This window comes from Leucoraja erinacea, chromosome 9 (genome assembly GCF_028641065.1).
Source record: "Leucoraja erinacea ecotype New England chromosome 9, Leri_hhj_1, whole genome shotgun sequence".
NCBI lineage: Eukaryota > Metazoa > Chordata > Chondrichthyes > Rajiformes > Rajidae > Leucoraja > Leucoraja erinaceus.
The window spans coordinates 31145480-31171390 of record NC_073385.1 but is presented as its reverse complement, the minus strand read 5'-3'; the positions used below and the strand labels follow the sequence as shown (position 1 = coordinate 31171390).

Sequence of the window (25911 nt, the reverse complement as noted above, 5' to 3'; positions counted from 1 at the left end):
TTACTTGATTATCTGTTCAGCACAAGAAAATAACAAACCTGTGGTAAACAGTAGGGGTTTAAGAAAAAGTTCTTTGAAATACCCGTCCCAATATTCCGAAACAATATTTTTTGCTAAATGTAGAGCAATAGAATATTCTATTCTCCAGCTATCTTTACATAAATTAAGAAACTCAATAACGCACTAAACACTCATTTAAAATAAAACTAACTAAATCACTTATTGTTGTAATCTATTTGCCCCTTTTAAGCCGATGGTATTTTCCTCGTAACATTATATGGAAGTTTATTTAAGTAGAAAAATTACTTGCCCATTAGTGTCCTTCTCGTTGTCCAGGTCAGACAAATTGAAAAGGTTTACACTCTCCTTGCCAGCAAGATGGAACTAAGAAATCTCAGAAATATTTTCACTCTGCTGCTTGTTGATCAAGACCATCTTGCTCAGTGTTAAGTGGAAACAGCATTATTTAGTTTTAATAGAACCAGGTTGTAAACAAACTTCAAGGAACGTGTTGTTCAGAAAATCAGAAAAATGCAAAAACAAATAACAGTACAATTTATTCCAGGACGATGTACTTGATTGAAGTCAGATCATTTGCAGCTATGCTTGTCCTTATTCAGATACTTGCTCAGGGTTTTAAATTGTTCCATGGGATGGGATGCCCCTCTCCAGCGTTATTAATCCCCCCCCACCATCACGTGAAGTTTTACAGCAGGTGGGGAGAGAGAATACACAACTACAGATGATGCACATCCACAAAAAAACATCAAAAGTACTTACTTCTTATATGCTGTTTTTACATTATAAGAGGCAGCAGTGTTCAGAATTGGAATACCCAGATCCATGTAGATTTGTTTCCACACAGAGCCACTGTCAATCTACAGAAAGAAGTACAACTTAGTGGCAGCATTTCATCAGCAGTCTAAGTTTTGCTTTTGAGCTTTAAATAAGTGGATTAGGGAAAAAAGAGACACTTCCACCCAAGTGAGTTCAGTTAAGAGGGTGAGTATACAGAGAGATGACAAGTTTTCCTCTGATGACTTAACAGGATGATTTGCTCAACTGACAACCATTGTCATGCAACGTTTTGGCACTCCACATTAACAGTATATTAGTTACCAGTACATTAGTACATCATATTTTATGTCAATTAACATCAGCAATTTTTTTAAAATCTCCATTTTGACAGAAAGGCCAAGTACCAAAGTTGAAGGAGAAGAAAATTATTACAACTGCAACAATGATGCAGAAACAATTGCTGAAGCATGAACAAATGGAAGCAACATAAAAGGACAGGAGGAGTTTCTACAGTGTTCAGGTAAACTTGCTTGATCAGTATACTTCAGGCCCAATGAGGAAGACAGCAATGCTTTACTTTTTTTCTGGAAAATGAGCCAGAACCAGAAAAACAGGTATCAGGAAAATCAGTGAGTGTTTTGGTTCAGCATATGATGGAAAAAGATATAGACCATTCCAAGGTAAAAATAAGTCAAATAAAAGACCATTTTAAATGGGATGAATACCACCTGGGTACACTCAAAGCTTGGCGACAAGAATATATTTGAACAACAAGATTTTTAATGCGGAAGATGTTTCAGTTGCAGTCCAGGCACATTTCCATGAGTGTTATAGGATAGATAAATTCAACTTAGAGCACTTTGTATAATGAAAAATAAGGGCAGAACAAATAACGCAAGGCAGACATTATGTGAAAACCACCCCGCCTACAAAGTTAAAAAATAAACAATTTTTAAAATCTTTGATAAGAATGCGGCCGTATAAGAAAAGGGAATTCAAAAGAAGAATTGTAAGGAACCAGAGATTAAAAAAGGAAATTTACTGATCGGGCAAAGGACATGACTGAGGTACCAAGGAAGATAATGCTGCTGGAATCTCAGCAAAGGAAGATGCAAGAAAATTTAGACTTTGACAACATGTTTTAGGAGGTGCTTTACTACGACCACTGCATGACTTTATTGTAAACAATCAAAATTGGGCATACAAGGCACTATTTTCATATCCACAGACAACACAAAACCTGGGAGACTTTGTGAACAGCCAAGGAATAGTTGTGACAGCACCAGAGGTCATTCAGCCCTTCATGTTCATGTTAGGACGCCGTGCAACTCCCTGGTTCCACTTATCAGCCCTTTCCCCATGGACTCGGAAATGTTTCTCCAGCATCTATTTAACCAATTCCTCTTAAAAGCTCGCAGAGGAACCCATCTCCACCAAATCTATTAGCAGTGCATTCCAAATTCCAACCAATACTGGATAAAAAAGTTTTTTTTCGTGACTCTGTATTTTTTTCTTCTGTGTTTACACCAGTAAAAAAAAAAATACCTACCCTCAACCAGAAAGGAACAACCTCCCACTAACCATGATCAGACCCCCCTCATCATTTTATATACTTCCAACAATTATTCCATCAGCTCTCACTTCTCAAAAAACAGATGCAGTTCTTCTCATCTATCCTTGCAACAGTTATCCCAGGGACCATTGTATTTTCTGGACCACCTCAGATACCGTCACTGCTTTCCAGCATAACGACCACAAGAATTGAATGCAACATTCCAGCTGAGGCAGGACCAGTGTTTTAGCAACCTCCCTCCTAGGCTCGTCTCTATTTATAACAGCTCGTAATTGTGCACGTCTTATTATCTGCCATTTCAGCCTCTTTCAATTATATATACACACTTACCTCCAGGTTTCTATGTCCGTGTACTCCCTTTAGCACTGCATTGCCTCGTTTCATTCTTCCTACCAAAAGGCATCACTTCACATTTACCCACATTAAAACTCATCTACCATGCCTCTGCCCACTCCGTCAGCTTATTTCAATCCTGCTGTCATCGATCACAACCTCTTTGCAGTTCATGATACAGGTTCACAATCTCTTATCCGAAAACCTTGGGCCAAACACTTTTCGAATTTCGGAATTTTTCGGCTTTCGGAATGGAAGATTTTTAGCGAAGCTCAGTGGTAGAGTGCTCGGCTCGTGGCCGCAAGGTCGTGAGTTTGCGCCTCGATCCCGGCAGTTAAAAATGTTCGGTTTTCGGAGCTTTTCGGTTTTCGGAATTTCGGATAAAAGATTGTCATATCCACAAATTTAGAAATTGTCCAAGAGAGTTAAATTTGGCTCTCAGGGCTAAAGGAATCAATGGATATGGGGAGGAAGCAAGAATGGGGTATTGATTTTAGATGATTAGCCATCATCTTATTGAATGGTGGTGCTGGCTCGAAAGGCCAAAAATGGCCTGCTCCTCAAAACATTTTTCTATGTTTCTAACACCTCCCAAGTCCAAGCCAATAACGTAAATCAAAACAAAGCATTGGGTCCTTACATGGATTCAGGTGAACGTTACTGTTCACCACCCCCAACCATTAACCCTGGCTCATTGTTTCTGCTAACTTAACTAACTTCATATCCATCCTCTCAATGTCCCTGAAATGCCACGTGGTTCAATTTTGTCCATAAGCCTGCCATGCAACACTTATCAAAACCCTTCCAGAAATCTATGGAAAACCACAACAGATTTACCCTCGTCCTTGGACAAATAACGTTGTCCCGGAGGGGACTGTACACTGTTTCCCCAACAAGCCCTGGTTCACCAGTGACATAAAGGTCCTTCTCAACCAGAAGAAGAGGGCCTTGATGAATGGTGACAGGGAGGAGAAGAAACTGGTGCAGAAAGACCTGAATGTAAGACTAGGGCAGGGCAAGGACAACCATAGGAGGAAGCTGGACTGAAACTTCAGCAGAACAACATGAGGGATGGGTGAAGAGCATTACAGGTAACATGAAGATCAATGGCCTGGGGAGGGAAAACAATCAGGATTGGGCCAATGAGCTAAACCCGTTTTATTTATTTATTTTTTAATAGATTTGATCGTGGGGCTTCTGCCCACCCTCCCCCCTCAACCCCCCTGGTCCACTTACTCTGCCCTTTCTTTGCTGAGCCTGACCATCAAGGATGAGCAGGCGAGGACGGAGTTGAGCAGACGCCGCCCAGGCAAAGCTACGGGTCCAGATGGTCTCAGCCCTAGGGCAACACAGGGGCCCCACAGGGGACAGGGGACGGTCCTCTCTCCCTTCCTGTTTACCATCTACACCTTGGAATTCAGATATAACTTCGCCTCCTACCACTTGCAAAGGTTTTCACATGACTCTGCAATTGTGGGCTGCATCAATGAGGGGAGGGAAGCTTAATACAGAGGTGTAGTCACCGACTTTGTTGAGTGGCGTGGGCTGAATTACCTGCAGCTCAACACCGACAAGACTAAGGAGTTAATGGTGGCCTTTAGGAGGAGAGGAACACCCCTGCCTCCATCAATGGTGTGGATGTGCCAGAGAGTTAAAATACCTGCGAGTGTAGCTGGACAGTAAACAGGATTGGTCCTGGAATGTTGAGGCTGTGCCTGCACAAGGAGTTATAGAGCCGCCTGTACTTTTTGAGAAGGCCCCGCACTTCAACGTCTGCAGTGAGATGCTGCAGATGTTCTACCAATTGGTGATAGCCAGTGCCATCTTCTTCACTGCCATGTGCTGGGGCAACAGGGCTAAGGCTGTGGACACCAATAGGTTCAACAAACTCATCAGGAAGACTGGCTCCGATCTGGGAACAGTGCCCATTGCTCCAAATGCCAGCTAACCATAGTATTATAAATCTGCAGCATGATCTCTTGACTCTTGCACTCAATGTCCCGACCGTTCAAGGTACGCAAACCATATGCCTTATTTGACACCATCTTGTGTTGCCACTTTCAGGGGGTTATGGACTTGGACCCCAAGCTCTCCCTGCACATCAATGCTGCCAAGATTCTTACAATTAACTATATTTTTTCCGCTTAGATTAGCCTTCCCCTATTTACAATGAAAGCGTATATTCAAATAAATAGAAACAGAACATTAGGCACAGCTTTTCAATAATATCGTGCTTTCAAAAGAGTGAAAATTTAGATGCGTTGAACTTCCATATAAAATGGAATACAAAATGTTAATACTTGGAGAAATAAATTAACATCTAAATTACAATACAATACAATATTTATTGTCATTTGAGCCTCAGTGAGGCTCAAACAAAATTCCGTTTCCACAGCCATACAAACAAAGACAATTTCCTACAGACATACACACAATTTAATTCACACAAACATCCATCACAGTGAACCCACTGTGATGGAAGGCAAAGTCTTTTTTCTCCCCTGTTCTCCATTTCTCTCCAGATGTCCAAGCCCCAGGCGGGCGATGATAAGTCCCACGGCCATTTTAGGCCGTGCTGTGCGATTTACAGCCCCGCTCCCGATCTAAAAGTCAGTGTTGGAGCCCCCGGCGGGCGCTGTAATGTCCCACGGCCATGAAGCCGCACCAGGCGATGTACAGCCCCGCTCCGGGTCGTTCCAACCCCGCGACACGGGCTGGAGAAGTCGTGTTGCGGGAGCTCCGGGAAGCGATCTCTCCACCCGGAACCCGCGAGCTCCTGATGTCCCAGTTCACCGGACATGTGGCTGCGTTGCTGGAGCCTCCGAGCCCCAGGAGTCGAGTTGCAGCAGCGAGTCACCACCGCTCCCCACGCTCCGAGGCCGGCCAGCCCCACGATGGAGAGTCCGCAGCTCCACAGTCTCACGAGCCCCCGGGTCGTTCAGGTTGGAGGCCGCTCCACGGTGCTAGGCCCCAACGACAACGGAGACCCGACATGGAAAAGGTCGTGTCTCCCGGACAGGGAAGAGATTTTAAACAAGTTTCCCCCTTCCCCCCCGCCCCCCAAATATACACATTTAAAACCAGTATTAAAAAAAACACCAACACTACATTTAACTAGACAAAAAATAAAAAAGGACAGACAGGCTGTAGGGGCCGCTGCAACGGGCGAGTCGCATCGCCGCTATACATTTGAACATTTGCTTGAACATTTTTAGTTCAATAATATGGTTATGCTTCTTGAGCTGAAGGAAGTATAATTACTTAAACTCACATTGTCACATCCACCATGTTGATAAACCAGTCTGAAGAGCTTGAAAAGATTCAGATCCTTGTAGCCGAGTACTGGTGGTTTATTGATGGGTGTTCCTAGAAAATATTGTTCACTTGGTTAACAAAATATTGTTTGATTCAGGGTAAAAGAGGTACAGGTTCACCACCGATTTTCCAACAACTGGAAGCCCAGCATCTCCTTTAATCCGGACAGAATTCCGAAAGCACAATCGAAACTGCTCCCCCCAGGCAGAACTCCCCAAATGTGGGGCCCAGGCTGAGTGAGGTGGCCAATCCCGACCTCATTGGGACATCCACACCGATCAGCGGGCTGAATTTGCCCCCCCCTCCCCCCCCCCGCCGCCCCGTGGCTGGGGCTCTGGATCCGCTCCCACAGCCGACTTTGCAAGCTGGTATTTCGGCTACATATGCGAACCGTTCCGGTACTATTGGGACTCCTCTTAGAGAGACCGTAACCTCTATTGGTTTGGCTAAATGAACAAAATGAACAATGCAGTAAAGCTCCGAAATCAAGGATGCCTGAGAATCAGTGGTGGGCCTGTATATTGCTGAGAATTCACCATATGCTCAGCATTGGCATGTATTCTAACTATTATGATGCCAACATTCAGAGATTACTTTCCTAAAGTCAATTGTATTCACAAGTCATACATCATGATCATAATAACCTAAATACCTGTATATCAGCTCTCAGTTAGGTTTTTTTGTGTGCAAAATTAGGTCATTTTTGTTGAGCTTAAATTTTCTTAGCATCCCCAGTCAAGATTTACAGTCCTACTATCACAGTGACCTGCTATAAAACAGCATGGTATGTAAACCTTCTCTGGGCCAATGACACTTTGCAACATACATGAATCAACTTGCTTGATTTACATTTTTAGAATAACTGCTTGTCTAATTACCATCAAAGTTTAATTTATGTGCTCTTATTTTAGGAATAACACTCAAAAATCTATGCCTGGTATCTTATGGCAGCCTAGTCCTGTGCGGCGCATGGCATTTGTTTGATTTACACACTGCTTTTTAGCACGCATCCCCGCGTATAATAACACATTTAACAAATGTTCATACCTGCATTAAATTAGGACCATTGTACAGACAAAATATTCAAAATATACACACAATAAAAGAATGGCTTCAATTTTAAGACACCTTACCCCTATCCTCCATGAACTTGTACAGCTGTTGCAAGAAATTAGCTCTCTCTTCTGGATCCTGCTCCTCCTCTACCTGGAGATGGACATATTAATAGTCATACAACAGAAGATGACATCTGGGCTCATAATAAGAACTGCAATTAGATGCCACGCTCAAAAATGGGACACTGAATTCTTATATCCATTTACAATATCAGGCCGAGGTAAAGAATGGATCGACTGGGTGTATATTCACTGGAATTTAGAAGGATGAGGGGAAGGGATCTGAGAGAAACATATAAAATTCTTAAGGGATTGGACAGGCTAGATGCAGGAAAAATGTTCCCAATGTTGGATGAGTCCAGAATTCAAGAATAAGGGGTAGGCCATTTAGGACTGAGATGAGTTCACCCAGAACTGTGAATCTGTGAAATTATCTGCCACAGAAGGCAGTGAAGGCCAATTTATTGGATGTATTCTAGTTAAATAGAGCTCTTAGGGCTAACAGAATCAAGGGATATGGGGAGAAAGCAGGTATGGGGTACTGATTTGGATGATCACATTGAATGGCAGCACTGGCTCGAAGGGCCAAAATAGCCTATTTTTTTAATGTTTCTTTGTTAACAGCCAGTTTTTGGATAGTACTACCACACAGTATAACAGTCACAAAAAAAATTATACCCATGATTAAAAACGATATGTTCATTTTGCAGAATCTGAGTGTCAGCATTTCTAATTGCCCAAGGCAGTGGCGGATGTGCCATATTCAACCATTGCAGTCCTTCTGGCGAAGCTACTTCCGATATTCAGTTGGGCAGGGAATTACAAGCGAGATGGATCGAAACACAAGTTGTGAATATGACATAAGGAGGCTAGAGAGACTAGAAATGGGTTAAGTGAGAAACCCATCAACGTTTGGCAAGTGGAATACGATATTGGGAAAATGTGAACGTGTAAAGTGGTTGACTTTGAAATGATACAAGCCAGGAGTAACCTACCAATCAGACCAGTGAAGAGTTTCCTCCCCCGAAGAGGATTAGTAAACTAGATGGGTATTAATGACAATATGATCATCATTACTCAGACTATAAAATTAACCAAATTTAAATTGCACAGCCGCCAAGGTAGGATTTGGGTACTGAACTGTTGTGTTTTCACCATAAATTTAAAAAAAAAACGATTTAACAACAGAACATGCAAATTCCCTTCTGTTTTCGATTTTATTTTTAAATCAGAGGTTGTTACTTCAGTTACTTTTGGTAACTTCAGATGCTTTTGGTAGCCAAATCGGCACTGAATAGTATTTTGTTTAATGAAAACTTTTTCACACCAAAAAAAGCACTAATCTCAGGAAAAAAAGTACCTATGTGTAAATGGTCAATGCAAAATGGGCATCTTGTTATTTTAATCTAATCATTATTAAAATTCAGACAATCTATGGTTTGCATTGTTACTGTAGAGTGAAAATTCAATTACAGGAAAGCACTCCATTTTAATTATAAAATCTCGAGGACTGTTGATCATAAAATCAGAGTTGCGCATCGTTGGAAACATACCCTTTAGCCCACTACATCCACGTTGGCCTTGTTACCCACCCACATCATCCATATTAGTTCTATTTCTTTTGATGTCTTTTCTATTTAAGCATCTAAATGTCTCTTCAACATAGTGATTGTAGCCGACTCCACCACCTCTACCAACGAATTCCACTCTGTTTAAAAGTCCTATCGCTCACCTTAAACCTTTGCCCTGTTTTTTATATCCATACCATGGGGAAGAAAGATCCTGACTGTCTACCATACCATGCCTTTCATAGTCATCTCATGGCCTACTTTGCTCCAAGGAAACCACACCCAACATTTTTTCACAAAGAAAATCGCCCAATCCAAGCCTAGTGAATCTCCTCTGCATTCTCCAATGCAACCACATCATTACTATAGTGTGGTGACCAGAACGGCACACAATATTTCAAGTGTTGTCTAACTGGTCTACCACTCTCAACATAGATTGCTTAAATTGGATCATAACTGGTAGGCTGATTGTACAATGAATTATTAAAATAGTTGAGCGCCGACAACTTGACAGGTATTTGTCTAATAGACATAATGGGATCTTGAAGAAATCCTGTCTCACTCATATAGTTGACATTGGCCTATTTTTAACACCAGGTTTAACTAAATTGCAGTAGAAATACGATCCTCCAACTGTGTTATACCACCTCACAGGGAAGTTGTGGCGAAGCTCAATGCAAATTAGAACTTAGTTACTCTAACACATGGCAATGTGATCACTGCAAGCACAATTCCAATTTCTCACTTCAGGAAAGGCCACTGGCTTTCTCTCTATATCCACTTTTGGTGTAAATATTTAATGACTATCAAGCAATATAAACAAATAATGTCCAATATTGAGAAGTGAAATATTCCAAATGGTATATTGTATAAATGAAGGAAACTAGAATTGAATGATTTTATCGGTAAAATCCATTTTTAAATGAAAATCTGTTGGCCTATGAGGGGCACTAAAAACAAAGATATTCTTTACAGCATTTCAACACTATATCTATAAAGATAAAATATAATCCATATGTGCTAAATCTAAATCCATATGTTAAGCCCCCACACATTTTTTCCCCCCAATTAACTGAATAATGTAGTCCTTTTACTTTACTCTTACTCTTTGGGCCTGGAAAAAATAAACGTAACATTAAATTTGAGGACAGAAAGCCAATATGATAATATGGCAAGCTTCCATACATTGTCTGTGAAGCTGCTGCAACATCTTTAGTTACTTTCCAGCAGGCTTGCTTAAGAAATCTTGCAGGAAGTGGACACCCAATCATTTCAGCTTTTCAGAAAAAATATCCTACTCCTATAGTGACATCTTGATCACAACTTAATTCAAAGAACAAAGTTTCTCCTGGTATGAACCTTGGTGTTATATTGCCAACACAAAAGCTTTTCACTGCACACAATCAAAAATGTTAAGAAATTCAGCCAAACTCTTGACCCGAGACTGAAAGTGGATGCAATTCTGTTTGCTTTCAATATGTTTAACTGTCAAAGCAGTGCATATTAATTCATATGCACTATAAAGCATATTTAATTCAAAATCTAGATTTTAAAACAGTAAATATCATTGGCAATATAACCACTTGGATTTGCCAGCTTCACAAAGAGAGCAGCTTTGCTACGAGAATTGTTGGCACTTCCACCCAAACAACTTAAAATTAAAGAGCCTTCAAATGTTTTGCAGCGAGAAATACATTATTGTCAGAATGCTTATAGAAATACCATTGTTATGTCTTCTATGCTTTTCACCTAGCTTCTTGGCTCCGATCTTTCAAGTAATTATGCATCGAACTTAACGAAGCCTTAAGACAAATACTATAATACAAGAGAGCTATACAGACCTTCAAGCACAAATTTCCATTCAGTAACATGGATGTTAAGAACTTGACTTCATCGCCACTTTCCTGAATGATTTCTACAACCCACGAGCTTAAAAATCCATCTAAGCATTGAAAATACCGAAGTACTCAACTGTCCTCAGCTCTCCAACATAAAGTCCACAGAGCCTTAAGAGAAGTAATCAGTCTCTCTCTCTCTCTCCGACTTAAATGACAATGTAATTTAAAAAGTACACAAACCTGGAACAACTGCTTGGGTCCTTGAATGGAGTTGAGGGGGGAGGTAACGGGACAGGTGTTGCATCTCTTGCGGTTGCAACGGAAAGTGCCCGGGGAGGGGGTGATACGGGAGGGAAGGGAAGAATTGACAAGGGAGTTACGGAGGGAGCGGTCTTTGCGGAAGGCAGACATGGGGGGGGGGGGGGGGGGGGGGCAAGTAATTTAAAAGGTTTTTTTAGATAGGGCACATTGATATGCAGCAAATGTAGGGATACAAATGACTTGAAGGCAGAGTAGATGAATTTATCTTGGCATCATGTTTGGCGCAGACCTTGTGGGGCAAAGGACTTGAATCTGTGCTGTAATTATGTATTTGTAATTTTTGTAATTATGCAATTTTATGTGATAGGCCCCGATATGAAAATTCTCACATGCTAACTCATCTAATTATCCAAATTGCAATAATGTCCTACCTCGTGTTTCTTTTCTTCATGTTCTTCGTCATTCTCTATCTCCTCTTCCTCTTCATCACTACTTGAGGATTCTAAAATGACACTCATGTCTACTTTCCAGCTCTCAGGAACAATCCGTTGCTGGTGGAATTTGAGAGCTTCTTCAAGTGCTAAGAGAACATTTCTCATTAGAGTGACTGAATATCATAAAACAATAATCACAGAACTTAACAGTACATAAGCCTATCAGTTCACCATGCCCAAACCAGCACTTTGAAAGTAGTTTCGAATTGATTCCAATGCTTCCACAGGCCTGATGTTTTTCCCTTTGCAAATATATAATCAATTCCATTTTGAAAGGCACAGTTAAATCTGTTTCTTCTACATTCATTGCAACAATATTCTCAAACAAAGATCAGATTTATTGGAGTTGATCACAGGCCAATGCCAATCAAGTGCACACCAATGGCAGTTTTATTCTTCTCCCAAAAAGCATCCAAGATCCAATAGACCAAATCAAACTGGATTCATCCCACATCCCAAATTTTCTCCCCACAAGCCTTGCCTACCACTCGGGCCAACCCACTACGCTGATTGAGGCCACAGAAAGTTATAGTGAGAGGCAAGTATCACCAACACCATGGAACCATTTTCTACCAAAGTCAGTTTCACCATATGCACCCTATGCAAGTGATACACTATGCTACAAGAACAATACAAGTTCTCCGTTTAAATGTTGTCAAGGCCGGAAAGGGTACAGAGAAGATTTACAAAGATGTTGCCAGGACTAGAGGGTCTGAGCTACAGGCAGAGGTCGAGTTGGCTTGGACTCTATTCCTTGGAACATGGGAAGTTAGAGGTGTATAAGATTATGAAGAATAGATCAGGTAGATGTACAGAGTCTCTTGCCCAAAGTAGGTGATTCAAGGGCCAGAGGACATAGGTTTAAGGTGAAGGGGAATAGATTTAATAGGAATCTAAGGGGTAACTTTTTAACACAAAGGGTGGTGGATGTATGGAACAAGCTGCAGAGGTGGTAGTTGAGGCAGGGACTATCCCAATATTTAAGAAACAGTTAAGACAGGTACATGTATAGGACAAGTTTGGAGGGACATGAACCAAATGTTGGCAGGTGGACTAGTACAGATGGGACATGTTGGCCGGTGTGGGCAAGTTTCCACAGTCTATGACTCGAAAAGACTGGATACTGTAATTTTGCATTCTTATTGAAATTGTTTGAATCTACCTTGAACGCAATGTCCAATAAGAGTTGTACAAGTTAGTGAATATTAATTTACAAAGCTTTTCTTACAATCAACAGAAAAAAAAGCAGACAAGTGCTCCATGCCAGTCTTTATATTTTATCCCAAGCATCTTAAAACAACTTCATCAGCATTGCAGTTCTCATATATTTATTCAAATTCCTCCTTAAATTTATCTTCACTGATCATTTTAATTACTTATTTTTCCACATAGAAAATTATGAGTTCTCTACTGATTTATCAGCGACCATCTTAAACTTGTGACCATCCTAGCTTTAATTTCCCACATGCAAAAATATCTTCTCTACATTAAACCCTAGATAATTTAACAAATCCCATCAGATCATTCCTATGGGGGGGGAATTAAAAAGGGGAGAACAACACCCTCACCACCCCAAACATCACATTTTGTCTCTCTCCTAATGCAATACTTGTTTAAAAATCATTACATCTTTCCCAGTGCTTAGACACGTCTATAGCAAAAAACAGAACTTCACACAATGTTCCATGTGCTTCTTAACCGAGGTCTGTAAAATACTGCTGCTTTTCAATTCTATTCCTTTGGAAATGCTTCACTAGTGTATTGAGCTGAAATGAGTGATATAACAAAGACCAGAGGTGAAAAGGAAACAAGAGGGGGTCAGACAAGGAAAGATGAAGAATAAGATATAAAGCTGGAGGAAGGGATATGGGTGGAATAGAATCAGGGGAATGGTAAGAGGGGAAATGTGGGTCACGGGGATTGAAGATGATGGGGAAAGGAGTAGGATGATGGGAAAGTACACCTATTCCTGAACATTACGACTAATCGTCTCATCGCTGTTATCTGAACTATTCAAAACATGGTGTCATAAAACAGACCTTTTGGTATGATATTATGCACGTTAATACTGGAGGAAAGAAGCTCCTTATACCCATATCAAATATTGCACACGTTGAAGACAGTTAGAAAGTTATAAATACTTAACCCCGCAAAAAATCGGCACTGTTCCGGAATAATACATCTTGATTCCAAACGCTATATTAGTAATAGTTCCATTTGAATGAAGAAACAAGATAGTGCAACTCCAGGCAGGTTTGTTACAGAACTCAAATTCACTATTCAATAAACTAAGACTGGTCAACCATAAATCCCAAGAAATAGGAAAATTAACCAAATCAGACAATACAGCAGACCAGTAACACAAATGTATCATAATGTAGAACACAACTCGGCCTTAAAGTTTCACAAGGCAATAAGGCAGTTGCCTCGTAACTGATCAGGCTTGCCAATCACAACTAGTAACTCCAGTTGCAGCAATTCACTCCATCACAAATACCAACTTACTTACCTTGTTTAATGACCAGGTCTGTTTTTGAAACTTTGTCCCAATCAAGCTCCCTTATATCCTTTCTGGCTATGGGATAGCTATTGTATTATAAGAAAAACACCAATATTTAATTCAAAATTAAAAGTACAGGCTTTATTGCTGAATGACACCTTGATGGAATTAACAGTTCTGACATCTGCCACCAAGCAAACTACAGGCATCTCATTTTCAGCAAATAGCAAACAGCTTTTAAATTAAAACTGATCAAAATCTTTTCAAATTTCATGTTCCTCTAATTTTACTGCTGAGCAATGATTGGAGTGATCTGATAAGGGTGTCAGGGGTAATGGGGACAGGCAGGAGAACGGGGTTAGGAGGGAGAGATGGATCAGCCATGATTGAATGGTGAAGACTTGATGGGCCGTATGGTCTAATTCTGCTCCAATCACATGTCATGTTATACGAGTCTAAACACTCCCAGGTGGACTGGCTTATATTTGAGTTGCACTTAGTTATCTTGGGGCAATCTAGTGGACAACTTACAACGATGACACAAAGAATTGCAGATGCTGGAATCTTGAGCAAAACATGGGTCAGACAGCATCCTGAAGAAATATCTGAACCTTAAATGTCACCTATTCATTCCTTCCACAGGTGCTGCTCAAGTTGCTCCAGCAAAAAGACATTTGAGCCATTCGGCCCTCCGAGCCAGCACCGCCATTCAATGTAATCATGGATGATCAACCACGATCAGTACCCCGTTCCTGCCTTTTCCGCACATCCCTTGATTCCGTTAGCCCCAAGAGCTCCATCTAACTCTTTTGAATGCATCCAGTGAATCGGCCTCCACTGCTTTCTGAGGCAGAGAATTCCACAAATTCACAAATCTGTGGAAACGTTTTTCCTCATCTCAGTTCTAAATGGCCACCTACCCTTTATTCTTAAACTGTGGCCCCTGGCTCTGGACTGCCCCAACATCGGGAACACGTTTCCTGCATCTAGCGTGTCCTATCCCTTAATAATTTTACATGTATCTATAAGATCCCCTCTCATCCATCTAAATTCCAGTAAATACAAGCCTAGTCGCTCCATTCTTTCATATTATGACAGCCCCGCCATCCCGGGGAATTAACCTCGTGAACCTACGCTGCACTTCATCAACAGCAAGAATGTCTTTCCTCAAATTAGGAGTCCAAAACTGCACGCAATACTCGAGGTGTGGTCTCACCAGGACCCTGTACAACTGCAGAAGGACCTATTTGCTCCTATACTCAACTACTCTCGTTATGAAGGCCAACATGCCATTAGCTTTCTTCACTGCCTGCTGTACCTGCATGCTTACTTTTCAGTGACTGATGTACAAGGTCACCCAGGTTTCGTTGTAGTTCCCCTTTTCCTAACCCAACATCATTCAGATAATAATCTGCCTTCCTATTCTTGCCACCAAAATGGACAACCTCACATTTATCCACATTATACTGCATCTGTCCACTCACCCAACCTCTCGCTTTAGCGGTTATGATTATATAAACAAAATAGCCAAACAAGTTTAAAGAAGCAAGTTACAAATGGGAACAAGAATATTATACATGAATGTTGGAAGATGAGAATAACCAAAGGCCATTGTGTTATGCAAAGGTTAAAACAGCAGCTCAGCTAAAATTTAGTTGTCCGCATTTAGTACCCATTGAGCAATTAGGTTTGTTCAGAAAACCAATTAGGTGCTTAGGAAGATAATTTTGCTCACTTGGAAGAATTATTAAATCAGGGAGCCTCAGGTCATGCAGCCTCAAGGACATTTTGGAGTAAGACAAGGTAAACTTTTCTTTCCAGACATCAGAGATTTAGCTCGACAAAATAACCCTGTTCCCATACCTAGTTCAAAAACACATATTTGACTGTTGTTCATAGCCTAGGGAAGAAGCATGGGCTCAAGTATATAAGTGTCTCCAATTCTCAATGTGAAACAATATTTGATGAACAGCCAAACCACTGAAAATAGCAAAAATGTATTAGCACTTTTATGTTCCTCCTTACGTGAAAAATAAGGGTTTGCAGTCTCAAAGTTAGTTCTGGTGAATTACACAAGGCTCACTGAAACCTCCTTTGAAATAAGGAATGAATTCTAGAAAATAATGTCCTATATTCAAAGAGGAATGAATTAACAATTAAGCCTAACAATGAAATTCAGGCTCCAAAAATTATTAAAAATCATTGTAGAATATAATGTAAAACCAGTATTGCATATTTTGGAATGCATGTTTACAGAGTTGAACAATTTGCATGCTAAGGAACTTTTTTTTGTTTCTGTATATTTCACATTGAAACTTACAATTTGGAATCGGCAAAAGACCGTACTAAACACTGGTCCTTTTTCACAGTGATTTCATCACTGCAGCTTGGAGACAGCACCTGTAATGGAAACAAAGTTTTTTTTGTTTTTTTTTTTTTAAAATGGGGTTCCAGCAAACCAAAACGACAAAGTGTGTTTGGGAATATTTAAGATTGCTCCGAATCACTAATTACACAGATTCTCCAAAGGAACATCACCCAGCTGGAATTAATTTTCTTCTGTTTGAGTTTAGTTTCAAACTAAATTATGGAGAAGGATAGGACAAATCCAAGTTTAAATGCTTGAATGGAGATAATGCAATTGTAATGGTATTAGACAGGAACTTTCAAAAAACAATTGGAAGGCTGTTCACAGATGAAAGGACACCCAGCAAGTGGGAGGCTTTTAAACACGAGATGAGAGTTCAGAGCCAACAGGTTCCTGTTAGAGTGAAGAGCAAGTTTGGCAAAAGTAGGGAACCCTTGATGACAAGAGATATTGAGGCTCTAGTCAGACGAACGAAAAGAGGAATGTCAGGTATAAACAGATGGGATCATGAAACCCTTGCGTTGTACGGGTTTAGGGCCACACTTAAGAGGGAAATCAGGAGGGCAAAATTGGGATTGCCTTGGCAGATATGATAAAAGAGAATCGAAAGAGCGTCTGCAGTACATCAAGGGCATGAGTAACAAGGGAGAGGAATGGTCCCCTTAAAGATTAACAAGGTCCGTGTATGGAGTCATCGGAGATGGACGAATTTTACAGAGACCGGGATTCCATCCTGACCTCGGGTGCTGCCTGTGTGGAGTTCACGTGTCCTCACTGTGACAGAATTCACTCTGAACAAACTATACTCCATTCTCAATAGCCTGAAGACCAAACACCCTGAAGCCCGTTATAGCCAGAGACTACAATAAAGCCAACCTCAAGGGTGTACTACCAAAGTACTATCAGCATGTCTCTTGACCCACCAGGGGCCAGAATACCCTCGACCACTGCTCAATAAAATGTCTACCGCTCTGCACCTCGACCATATTTCAGGAAATCTGATCACCCAGCTGTGCTTTTGCTCCCTGCCATCAAACAAAAATTTGAGTGAGAGGATCTGGCACAGAGAGTTGCGAAATGTTGGTCAACAGACATGCATAACATCTCACACGACTGCTTTGAGTCAGCGGACTGGTCCATATTCAGGGATTTCGCAGCTAACCTGAATGTGTACGCCACTGCATACTCAGGATGTATCACAGCTTGTTTTCGGAACAGCTCCATCCAAGACCACAAGAAATTGCAGCAAATTGTGGACTCAGTCCACAAACCAACCTCCCTTCTACGACTACATTTATACCTTACGTTGCCTCAGCAAGGCCAGCAGCATAATCAAGGACGAATCACACCCTGGCCTCTCCCTCTTCTTCCCTCTCCTGTCAGACAAACGGTATAGAAGTGTGAAAACGCACTCCTCCAGATTCAATGATAGTTTCTTCCCAGCTGTTTTCAGGCAACTGAATCATCCTACTTCAACCAGAAAGCAGTGCTGAACTACTATCTACCTCTCTGATTACCCTCGGACTTTCCTTGATCGGACATTGCTGGCTTTACCTTGCACTAAACGTTATTCTCTTATCGTGTATACGGGATGGTTTTTTAAACCAATATATAGAGGAACCGACCAAAGGGCAGGCCATCGGTCAGTGACAGGATCGGTCAAAGTCAGCATGGATTTATAAAGGGGAAATCATGCTTGACTGATCTTCTGGAATTTTGAGGATGCAACAAGTAGAATGGATAAGGGAGAGCCTGTAGATGTGATCTGGACTTTCAAAAAGCCTTTGACTAGGTCCCACACAAAAGACTAGTGTGCAAAATTGGAACACGTGGTAATGGGGGTAGGGTACTGACATGGATAGAGAACTGGAAGGTAGACAAAATGCTCGAGTAACTCAGCGGGACAGGCAGCATCTCAGGAGAGAAGGAATGGGTGACGTTTCAGGTCAAGACCCTTCTTCAGACCCAAAATGCCACCCATTCCAGCAGGGTGGGGGATTGCAACCTTCATGTGATCCACCGTTTCGACTAATGCAATCAACCCGACGTGCACAAACAAATAGATCAAATAAAGCAAGTTGACCTACAACTTTAGGTTGTGCCTGCCATACGCAAGAAGATTTAAACCATCTGCAGTTCTTTCCTTCAGTAGTTTAATAGAGCCCGGTACCACCTGATTAAGCTCTGGCTTCCTTGGGTGGATGAAGACTGCCAGCTGTGGGCTTTCCTGGAAACACGATGGGTACTACCCGACCACTCTGCCCAAATTTCACTCATGATGCAAAGTACAAAGCTTGCTCCAAAAGCTGTGGATGCCCCAAGACGGACTTAGACTTTAGCAACAGATTTGAGATAAGAATACAATTTTCAGCAAACCTTGGTGTCCGCACAGTGCATAACATTGGTTTCAAAATTATACAACAAGCGCATATTATGTTCAACAGAGTACAAGTCAAAAAATCCTGAACGTGCTGAAATTCACAATCCATGCAAAATAACAATTTAAAAATGATCTAATAATTATCCAATAATGCAGCTTGCAAGGATGAAAAGATCCATCATTGACTGTGTATACTCACTTACCAAAGCTGGATACCAGCCTTTTATTTTATCCCCATTGCAATCTACGTAAACGACTTTGCCCAAAAGTTCATCATTAAGACGTCGTTTATCATCATCCTCCTCTTCACTCGATTCCTCTTCCTTTTCATCTTCAGGTCTGCAACAATGAATTATTGCTTGCATTTTAACAGTACAATAAAAGCTGTTGCCCGGAACAGCCAGGCTTGACATGTGCTGATTAATCTAGAGTTACATCACCTAATAAATGTATTACACTATACAAAAATACTTGATAAGCAAGAACAGTGAAGTGCACATAAGAATTGAGAAGTACCAGTAGCAATCTAAAAACAAATACCAGTGGCATTCAAAGTTATAATGAGAAAAAGCACCACAGTGAGCCACCATTATGCTGAAGAAATGCAAAATGGAAGGTGGTTCAAGAAGAATGATGAACGGTTATAAGTTACTTAAATGCCATTTATTAAGCCATAGAAAATATCAAGTAATAAATCTTTTGAATTCAGGAAATTACTGTAATCACACAAAAGATAGAAGGCTAGTTAATCTGACAATAGTGAGTGATCGTGGATACCCATTTCTCGTTGACGTTTTATGTCCATTTGAGGCCCGGCCAGCATCTGACACCCAAGGCATCTTCTCATTCATCACCAATGAAATTTAGATTACACACCAACTCCTAAAACACAATTTGAACCTATGAAACTCTTATCCAGAGGCAATAGTATTGCCAGCCACACTTAGGCTGAACCAGACATGATATTCATGTCCAGAAAAAAAGTAGGAAGTATTGGCTGGGGGTCCAGGGGGCTCCTGCATTTTCAATAAATCGAAAGTGATTCCCAAGCTTTCTGCTGGTAGTTTACATAGCAGAAGCTTAAATCTAACACATAACCAATAAAATAACCCCAAAAGATAAACATTTCATGAAATAAATGACAGCTAAAAAAATCTCTACAAAAAATGATACCTTGAAATGTTTTGTTAGTCCTTGCTGTCTCCTCCCCTTCCCTAGTCCCCCTGCTGTCTCCTCCCATCCCCCAGCCTTCGGGCTCCTCCTCCTTTTTCCTTTCTTGTCCCCGCCCACCCCCGCCCCCGATCAGTCTGAAGAAGGGTTTCGGCCCAAACAGCCTATTTCTCCTTCACTCCATAATGCTGCTGCACCCGCTGAGTTTCTCCAGCTTTTTTTTGTGTAACCTGAAATGTCTGTTGGCCTAGCACTGCGTGCAAACAGCACAGAAAAAGTGATTTTGGCTGATGCCACCTTCTGCTTCAGTAAGGGAAGCTGGTCGGTGATTGGCCGCTGAGTGACGGACACAACGCCCTTGGAGATGGCGGCTGATTGGACGGGAGGAGACCGATTTGTTGATTGTACAGGAATTTTAAGGGAGCTGGTCGGTGATTGGAAGCAACCCCCTTGGAGACAGCGGTTGATTGGCTGACAAATAATCGGGCACAAAAAATTGACAAACAGGATTTTTTTTAAATAAATAAATAAATCCGAAAAATATCATGCCTGGGCTGAACTTAAAACCAATTTCTGACAGCACCACGTTGCAGTACTCTACTGCACAATATTTACACCAGTGAATTTGCACCAGAATGCTTTAATGGAAATTGTAATGTTTCAGGGAAAAATAAGTCAGGTTATACTTCGTACTAAATTTACACTATTTGTAATTTTTTGGGTTTGAGTACTGAAGTATTGTTTTATTTATCTTTTTTAATTTCTTAATATTTTTAGAAATAGTTTCTCAATTTTCATAGCTTTTACATGTTTCTGAATGGCGCACACACAAAAAACTTTTGGGAATAAATATATAAAATGTTGGAATACCTAGCAAACCAAGCAACGTCCAAGGGAAAATAAACAGATTGACACTCCAGTTTGAAGACCTTTCATCAAAATTGAGAAAGACAAAAACGGGGTTGTCTTCAGTTGCAGGGAAGGGGGAGAGATGGATAGGACAAAGGATACACAGGTTTAAGGAGAGAGGGGAAGATTTAAAAAGGGAACACGTGACATGTTTTTAACACAGTAAAAGGTTAAAAGAAATGAGTAGACAGTGGAACAGAGTACAATGCAAAGTTTAAAAGACCTTTAGACAGGTTAATGAATAGGAATGGTTTAGAGAAATATTGGCCAAATGCAGGCATAATAGAATACTACATCAGGAAAGACAGGAGAGTTGGTCATAGGGCCTGTTCACATGCTTTATAACTCTAAGAGTATTTAAATTTAACACATCTTCATCACAGCTCTTTACGACATAAACCTCGAGACATTTTATTCTTATTAATGTCAAGTAACACAATCATTTGTTAAAATTTAAGCATTCCATGATGCTACAGAAGTACAAAACAACAAGAGTAGTAAAATTGTACTTACACAGGAGCAGATGATGATCTCCTGCCTCGGTTTGTTTTCTTCCCAATTACTGGTGTGCCAAAGTGCTCCGGGTTTGTAAGTGGTAATTGGTCAAGGGTCTGAAACCAAGTACAGACATTAGTGCTCTGAATTATAAATATCAACATTCGACATCAACTGGAAAGCAACTACTCACCTCACTCTCAGCAAAATGTCGCTCTCCTTTCAGGCATAGAGATGTACGGCGAAGCGTCCTTTCATCACCATCATCAAACACTAATCAGAGATGGAGGAAGAAAAAGCACATTTCAAGAATTATGGTACATGTTGCTTACCAGAACAGATATGCCGTAACTCCTGCTCCAGTCGATCAAATAGAATATTAAAATGGCACGGGCAGCAGAGTTGCTGCCAAGCGATGTCAGCGTTCGATCCTGACTACAGGTGCTTTACGGAGTTTGTACTCCCAGTGACAGTATGCGTTTTCTCCAAGATCTTCGGTTTCCTTACATACTCCAAGTACAGGTTTGTATGTTAATTGGCTTTAAAATTTAAAAAATGTAGATTGTCCCTCGTGTACGTAGGATAGTGTTAATGTGCGGGGATCACTGGTCGTTGCGGACTCAGTGGGCCGAAGGACCTGTTTCCACGCTGTGTCTCTAAACTAAAACAAATTTTTACTCCTGGAATGTGGCATCCGGTTGGTGGTGCAAATAAAGGCCATCAATGAGTATCGTGACCAATGTCCTCCACCTCCTCATCCCCAACATAATCCACCTGGGCCAGGCTGATTCTGAAAATCCACCAGGACAACAGGCCTTTGCAACGAGGTTAACAACTCTGCACTCACAATAATTTGGAAATGAGGCCAAACCTGGCAACTCTTGCATGCCGTTTCAGTGTACTATTCGTATCCACTTCACAGAATCGAAAATTATATTTAGTTATACTTTTCAGTTCAGTCTAGTTTACAAGAACATGGGTAGTTGGTGCACGGGTAGAACACCGCTTATAGCTCACATAGCATATTGCAATTTCTTAATTGTCACTGGCTCCAAATTTTTTTCAATTAATGTTTCTTACAGAAACCCCTCATAAAGGGAACAACTGCACGTTGGTGCATTAGAATTCAAAGTCAAGTTGAGTTTGGAGAGAGTCCAACTGGTAAATAATTTCTCAAGTTTACCAAAGTAATAACAGCACTCAGTGACAGAAATACCGACAAGCACAAGAACACATGCACATTCTCCCACAGGAAAGATTCAATGTTCTTTTGATGTGACCGGAACCAGCCAATTTGATTTGAAAGTGAATACTTTCGCCAACATTGTCAAAAATATACTTTCCATTTAGTCACTGGAAAGATTCAGTACAGTCTACAAAGTCCAGAATAGTACCAAGGCAAAGGAGGTTTGGGAAAGTTTAGATCAAGTGCATCGTGGACTTCACATGAAAAATGCATGTTTTACTTCTCTACATTATCTCCAGCATTATCTTCTCCACATTCCACACTAAGGTGCGAAGTACAATTCAAAGTGTTCAGATTATTTTTAGATTCAGAATGGCCTTTGTGTTGTCTCATCCTCCAAAAATATCAATACTACCGCCAGCTGCAACTTTCAGTTAGAGCTCCCAAATTAAGAAATTTACACGAAAATGTTCATAATTCAGAAGAATATTATTTGTGACAACAATCAATTTAATTTTCAGGTTTTCATTTGGGTTATTATGAAAGGCAACTATTCTTGGTATGTCATTAAACTAGAAATATATAAATAGAAACATAATGGGAACAACATCGTAAAGCTGTATATGGGGAGCATAGACCACTGACCAACTTTAATAGTTTGATACGGTTAGAGAAAAATGTTACAGGTTTCAACTTCCAAGCTCTGCTACTCAGACCGAGGGTCAAGCTGATCATCACTTCTCCGGGAGATTAGAGTTCAGATACAGTGGGCATTGGACACAGTGGCCTAAACGTTGTACTTGAGTTTGAACTGATTATATCTTTGTATGGTATTTCTAATCTATTTAGATAACATGCAAAAACATACCTTTTCACTATGCCTCAGTAAATGTGACAACTGAATTATGAACGCTGACCAGGAATCGGTGAAAAGGTTTTCATAAAATAAATTGGATACTACAAAGACTAATACTTGCACTCCAATACCAAAACATAATTTACACACCAATAATAAGCAACAGAAGAATCATTCAAAATTCACTCACCTACTGTATACCAGCTTGCATCTGTGAGTTTATTGATGGCAGCCTCTTGATGAGAACCATCACATCCTTTCACCTCAACTGATGCTCCAATCTGAAGCATAATTTAAAGACTGAATCAAAAAGGATCCTCCATAAAACTTGCACTAAAACAAATCAGATGCAGATGCACAATAAAGCACACAGCATCCGAAGAACATCTGAAAGTAACTACAAATTGTATAAATTATTGTGCAAACTCTTGTTTGTGAACCCAAATAATCTACCGGTTTAAATTAAATCAGTGTCACATCAAGTGCAGTATTGTCATATAAAGTTATCAAGTACTTTTACCGCATGGATAATGCACTGAATTAATGTTTCAAGGCCAAAAGCCTCAGAACCCAATCACTTCACATTCCCAAACCAAAGAAGAATGCAATACTAAAAACATTTTTCTATGGAGGTGTGCACATTTAATTTGAAAAAGTCCTTCAAGCATGTCTACTCCAACATTTGGATCAGCAATAACATTCCAATGATTTGAGAACAGGTTTTCCTTTGTTATTATCACCTCAGAGAAAAGATTGTAAATTCAGATTGAGTAGATAGTGAATTGACTGCGAAAAACTACTATCAAATATACATGTTATAGACGATTGTTAGACGTTGTAATAAGGTTTACCGGAGTTGTATCCTGAGCTACTCTAACACCAATCTTGTGCGGACTGTCAGAATGACCATCACAATCAAGGTCACTCAGGCATCATCCGAGGGCCCAAATCACCCGCGAGCTCTTTACCACTGCGATTCTCAACATGCTCTGATGTTAGACTCCTCATGGAGTACAGTGGTACAGTGCCAACCTCCTGCAGTTTCCTGTCCATTGTGGTGCAGAAAGGAGTGTTGAGGAACAGGGCCATGGAAGAGAAGCTAAAAATTGTCTACATTTATTGAATTAATTCATGTAAAATCAATTCAATAATAAATAAATAGCTGGTTGAAATAGTTTTAAAATGTTGTACTTTAAATTTCAATGTCATTAGCATAATCAATTTGATATTTTTTGAACAGATTTCAAAATCTCTTCACAAAGCAACTAGCCTGGGGAGGAAATAAATGTTAACTGCTTACCAAAGGCTTAGGAGAGCGTACAATTTTGAAGTGGAAATTTGAAGAATCTAGCTTTGGCACCAAAATTCCTAGTGCAGCCAAGTGTGGTCTGGGGTATAAAAGATACCTCAGACCACACTTACCGAGATACTGGACCAACCCACGACAGGCTTGATATGTGCACAAACCATACGGTTGATGAGAGACCCGATCCCACATTTCCAATTTCACTCATCTCTTAATGTATTTGAAAGATGTTTTAAATCATTTTCAAGCTCGAAATTGAGAATTTTTAATTCTTATCGTTATCTGGGTGTGTGTTATTTTAATTTCTCCAGTAGTTTCTCCAGCATCTTTGATTTTCCAGCATCTGCAATTCCTTCTTAAACATTTTAATCTCATCTTTGTAACTGATCAAATTGTGCTTTCTACCTGGAAATACAGGGACACTGTTTCTTTAATGACCTAAATAATAACAACAGACACCAGGTGCAGGATTAGGCCATATGGCCCTTCAAGCCATTCAATGTTATCAAGGCTGATCACCCACAGTCAGTACCCCATTCCTGCCTTCTTCCCATATCCCCTGACTCGGCTATCTTCAAGAGCCCTATCTAGCTCTCTCTTGAAAGTTTCCAGAGAACCGGCCTCCACCGCCCTCCTAGGCAGAGAATTCCACAGACTCACAACTCTGTGTGAATAAGTGTTTCCTCATCCCCGTTCTAAACGGCTTACCCCTTATTCTTAAACTGCAGCCCCTGGTTCTGGACTCCCCCAACACTGGGAACATGTTTCCTGCCTCTAGTGTGTCCAAACCCTTAATAATCTTATATGTCTCATCCTTCTAAATTCCAGAGTATACAAGCCCAGCCTCTCCACTCTCCCAGCATATGACAGTCCCACCTCAATAGCAAGAATGTCCTTCCTCAAATTTGGAGACCAAAACTGCACACAATACTCCAGGTGTGCTCTCACTACGGCCTTGTACAACTGCAGAAAGACCTCTTTGCTCCTATACTCAAATCCGCTTGAGTTTACACTTACACTTTCATTTTATAATGCTATCTAAACAAACACAATTGATTTAGCTACATTTGTTTTTGAGTTTTATTTGAGATAAATATTCCTGCCTCCAAACAACTGAATAAATACAAACTAGATTCTATTCAGATATGTCATTTCAGTGCTGTTGAACATTTATTGGATCGACAGCCAATCACCATGGGAATTTATCTTCCAAAGCCGAATCAAATACAATGGTATTATACATTTTTAATTCAATTAAATATGTAACAAATTGGAAATGGGGGGCAGGGATATGCCAGTAAGATAGTAAAGAATATCTCGTGATGAGGGGTTTGCAGATACTGGAATCTTGAATAAGAAAACCAAGTGGTGGAGAAACTCAGCAGGTCAGAATGCAACTGTGGAGGGAAATGGACTGAAGACGTTTTGGGTCGCAACTTGGCTCCA

At 40.5% G+C, this 25911-nt stretch overlaps 1 protein-coding gene across 5 annotated transcripts in view; it reads right to left on the bottom strand.

The window, feature by feature from the left end:
* The window catches only part of arid4a (AT rich interactive domain 4A (RBP1-like)), an 84422-nt gene that overhangs the window by 44818 nt on the left and 13693 nt on the right, over positions 1 to 25911 (bottom strand). For all 5 annotated transcript variants that reach the window (XM_055640477.1, XM_055640478.1, XM_055640480.1 and 2 more), the window contains exons 5-14: positions 23350 to 23440; positions 21311 to 21390; positions 21136 to 21233; positions 18747 to 18882; positions 16116 to 16195; positions 13805 to 13881; positions 11233 to 11381; positions 7153 to 7225; positions 5976 to 6070; positions 781 to 878 (exon numbers count right to left, since the gene is read on the bottom strand). In XM_055640477.1, coding sequence (XP_055496452.1) covers positions 781 to 878; positions 5976 to 6070; positions 7153 to 7225; positions 11233 to 11381; positions 13805 to 13881; positions 16116 to 16195; positions 18747 to 18882; positions 21136 to 21233; positions 21311 to 21390; positions 23350 to 23440 — 977 coding nt within the window. The remainder of the gene's footprint in view (positions 1 to 780; positions 879 to 5975; positions 6071 to 7152; positions 7226 to 11232; positions 11382 to 13804; positions 13882 to 16115; positions 16196 to 18746; positions 18883 to 21135; positions 21234 to 21310; positions 21391 to 23349; positions 23441 to 25911) is intronic.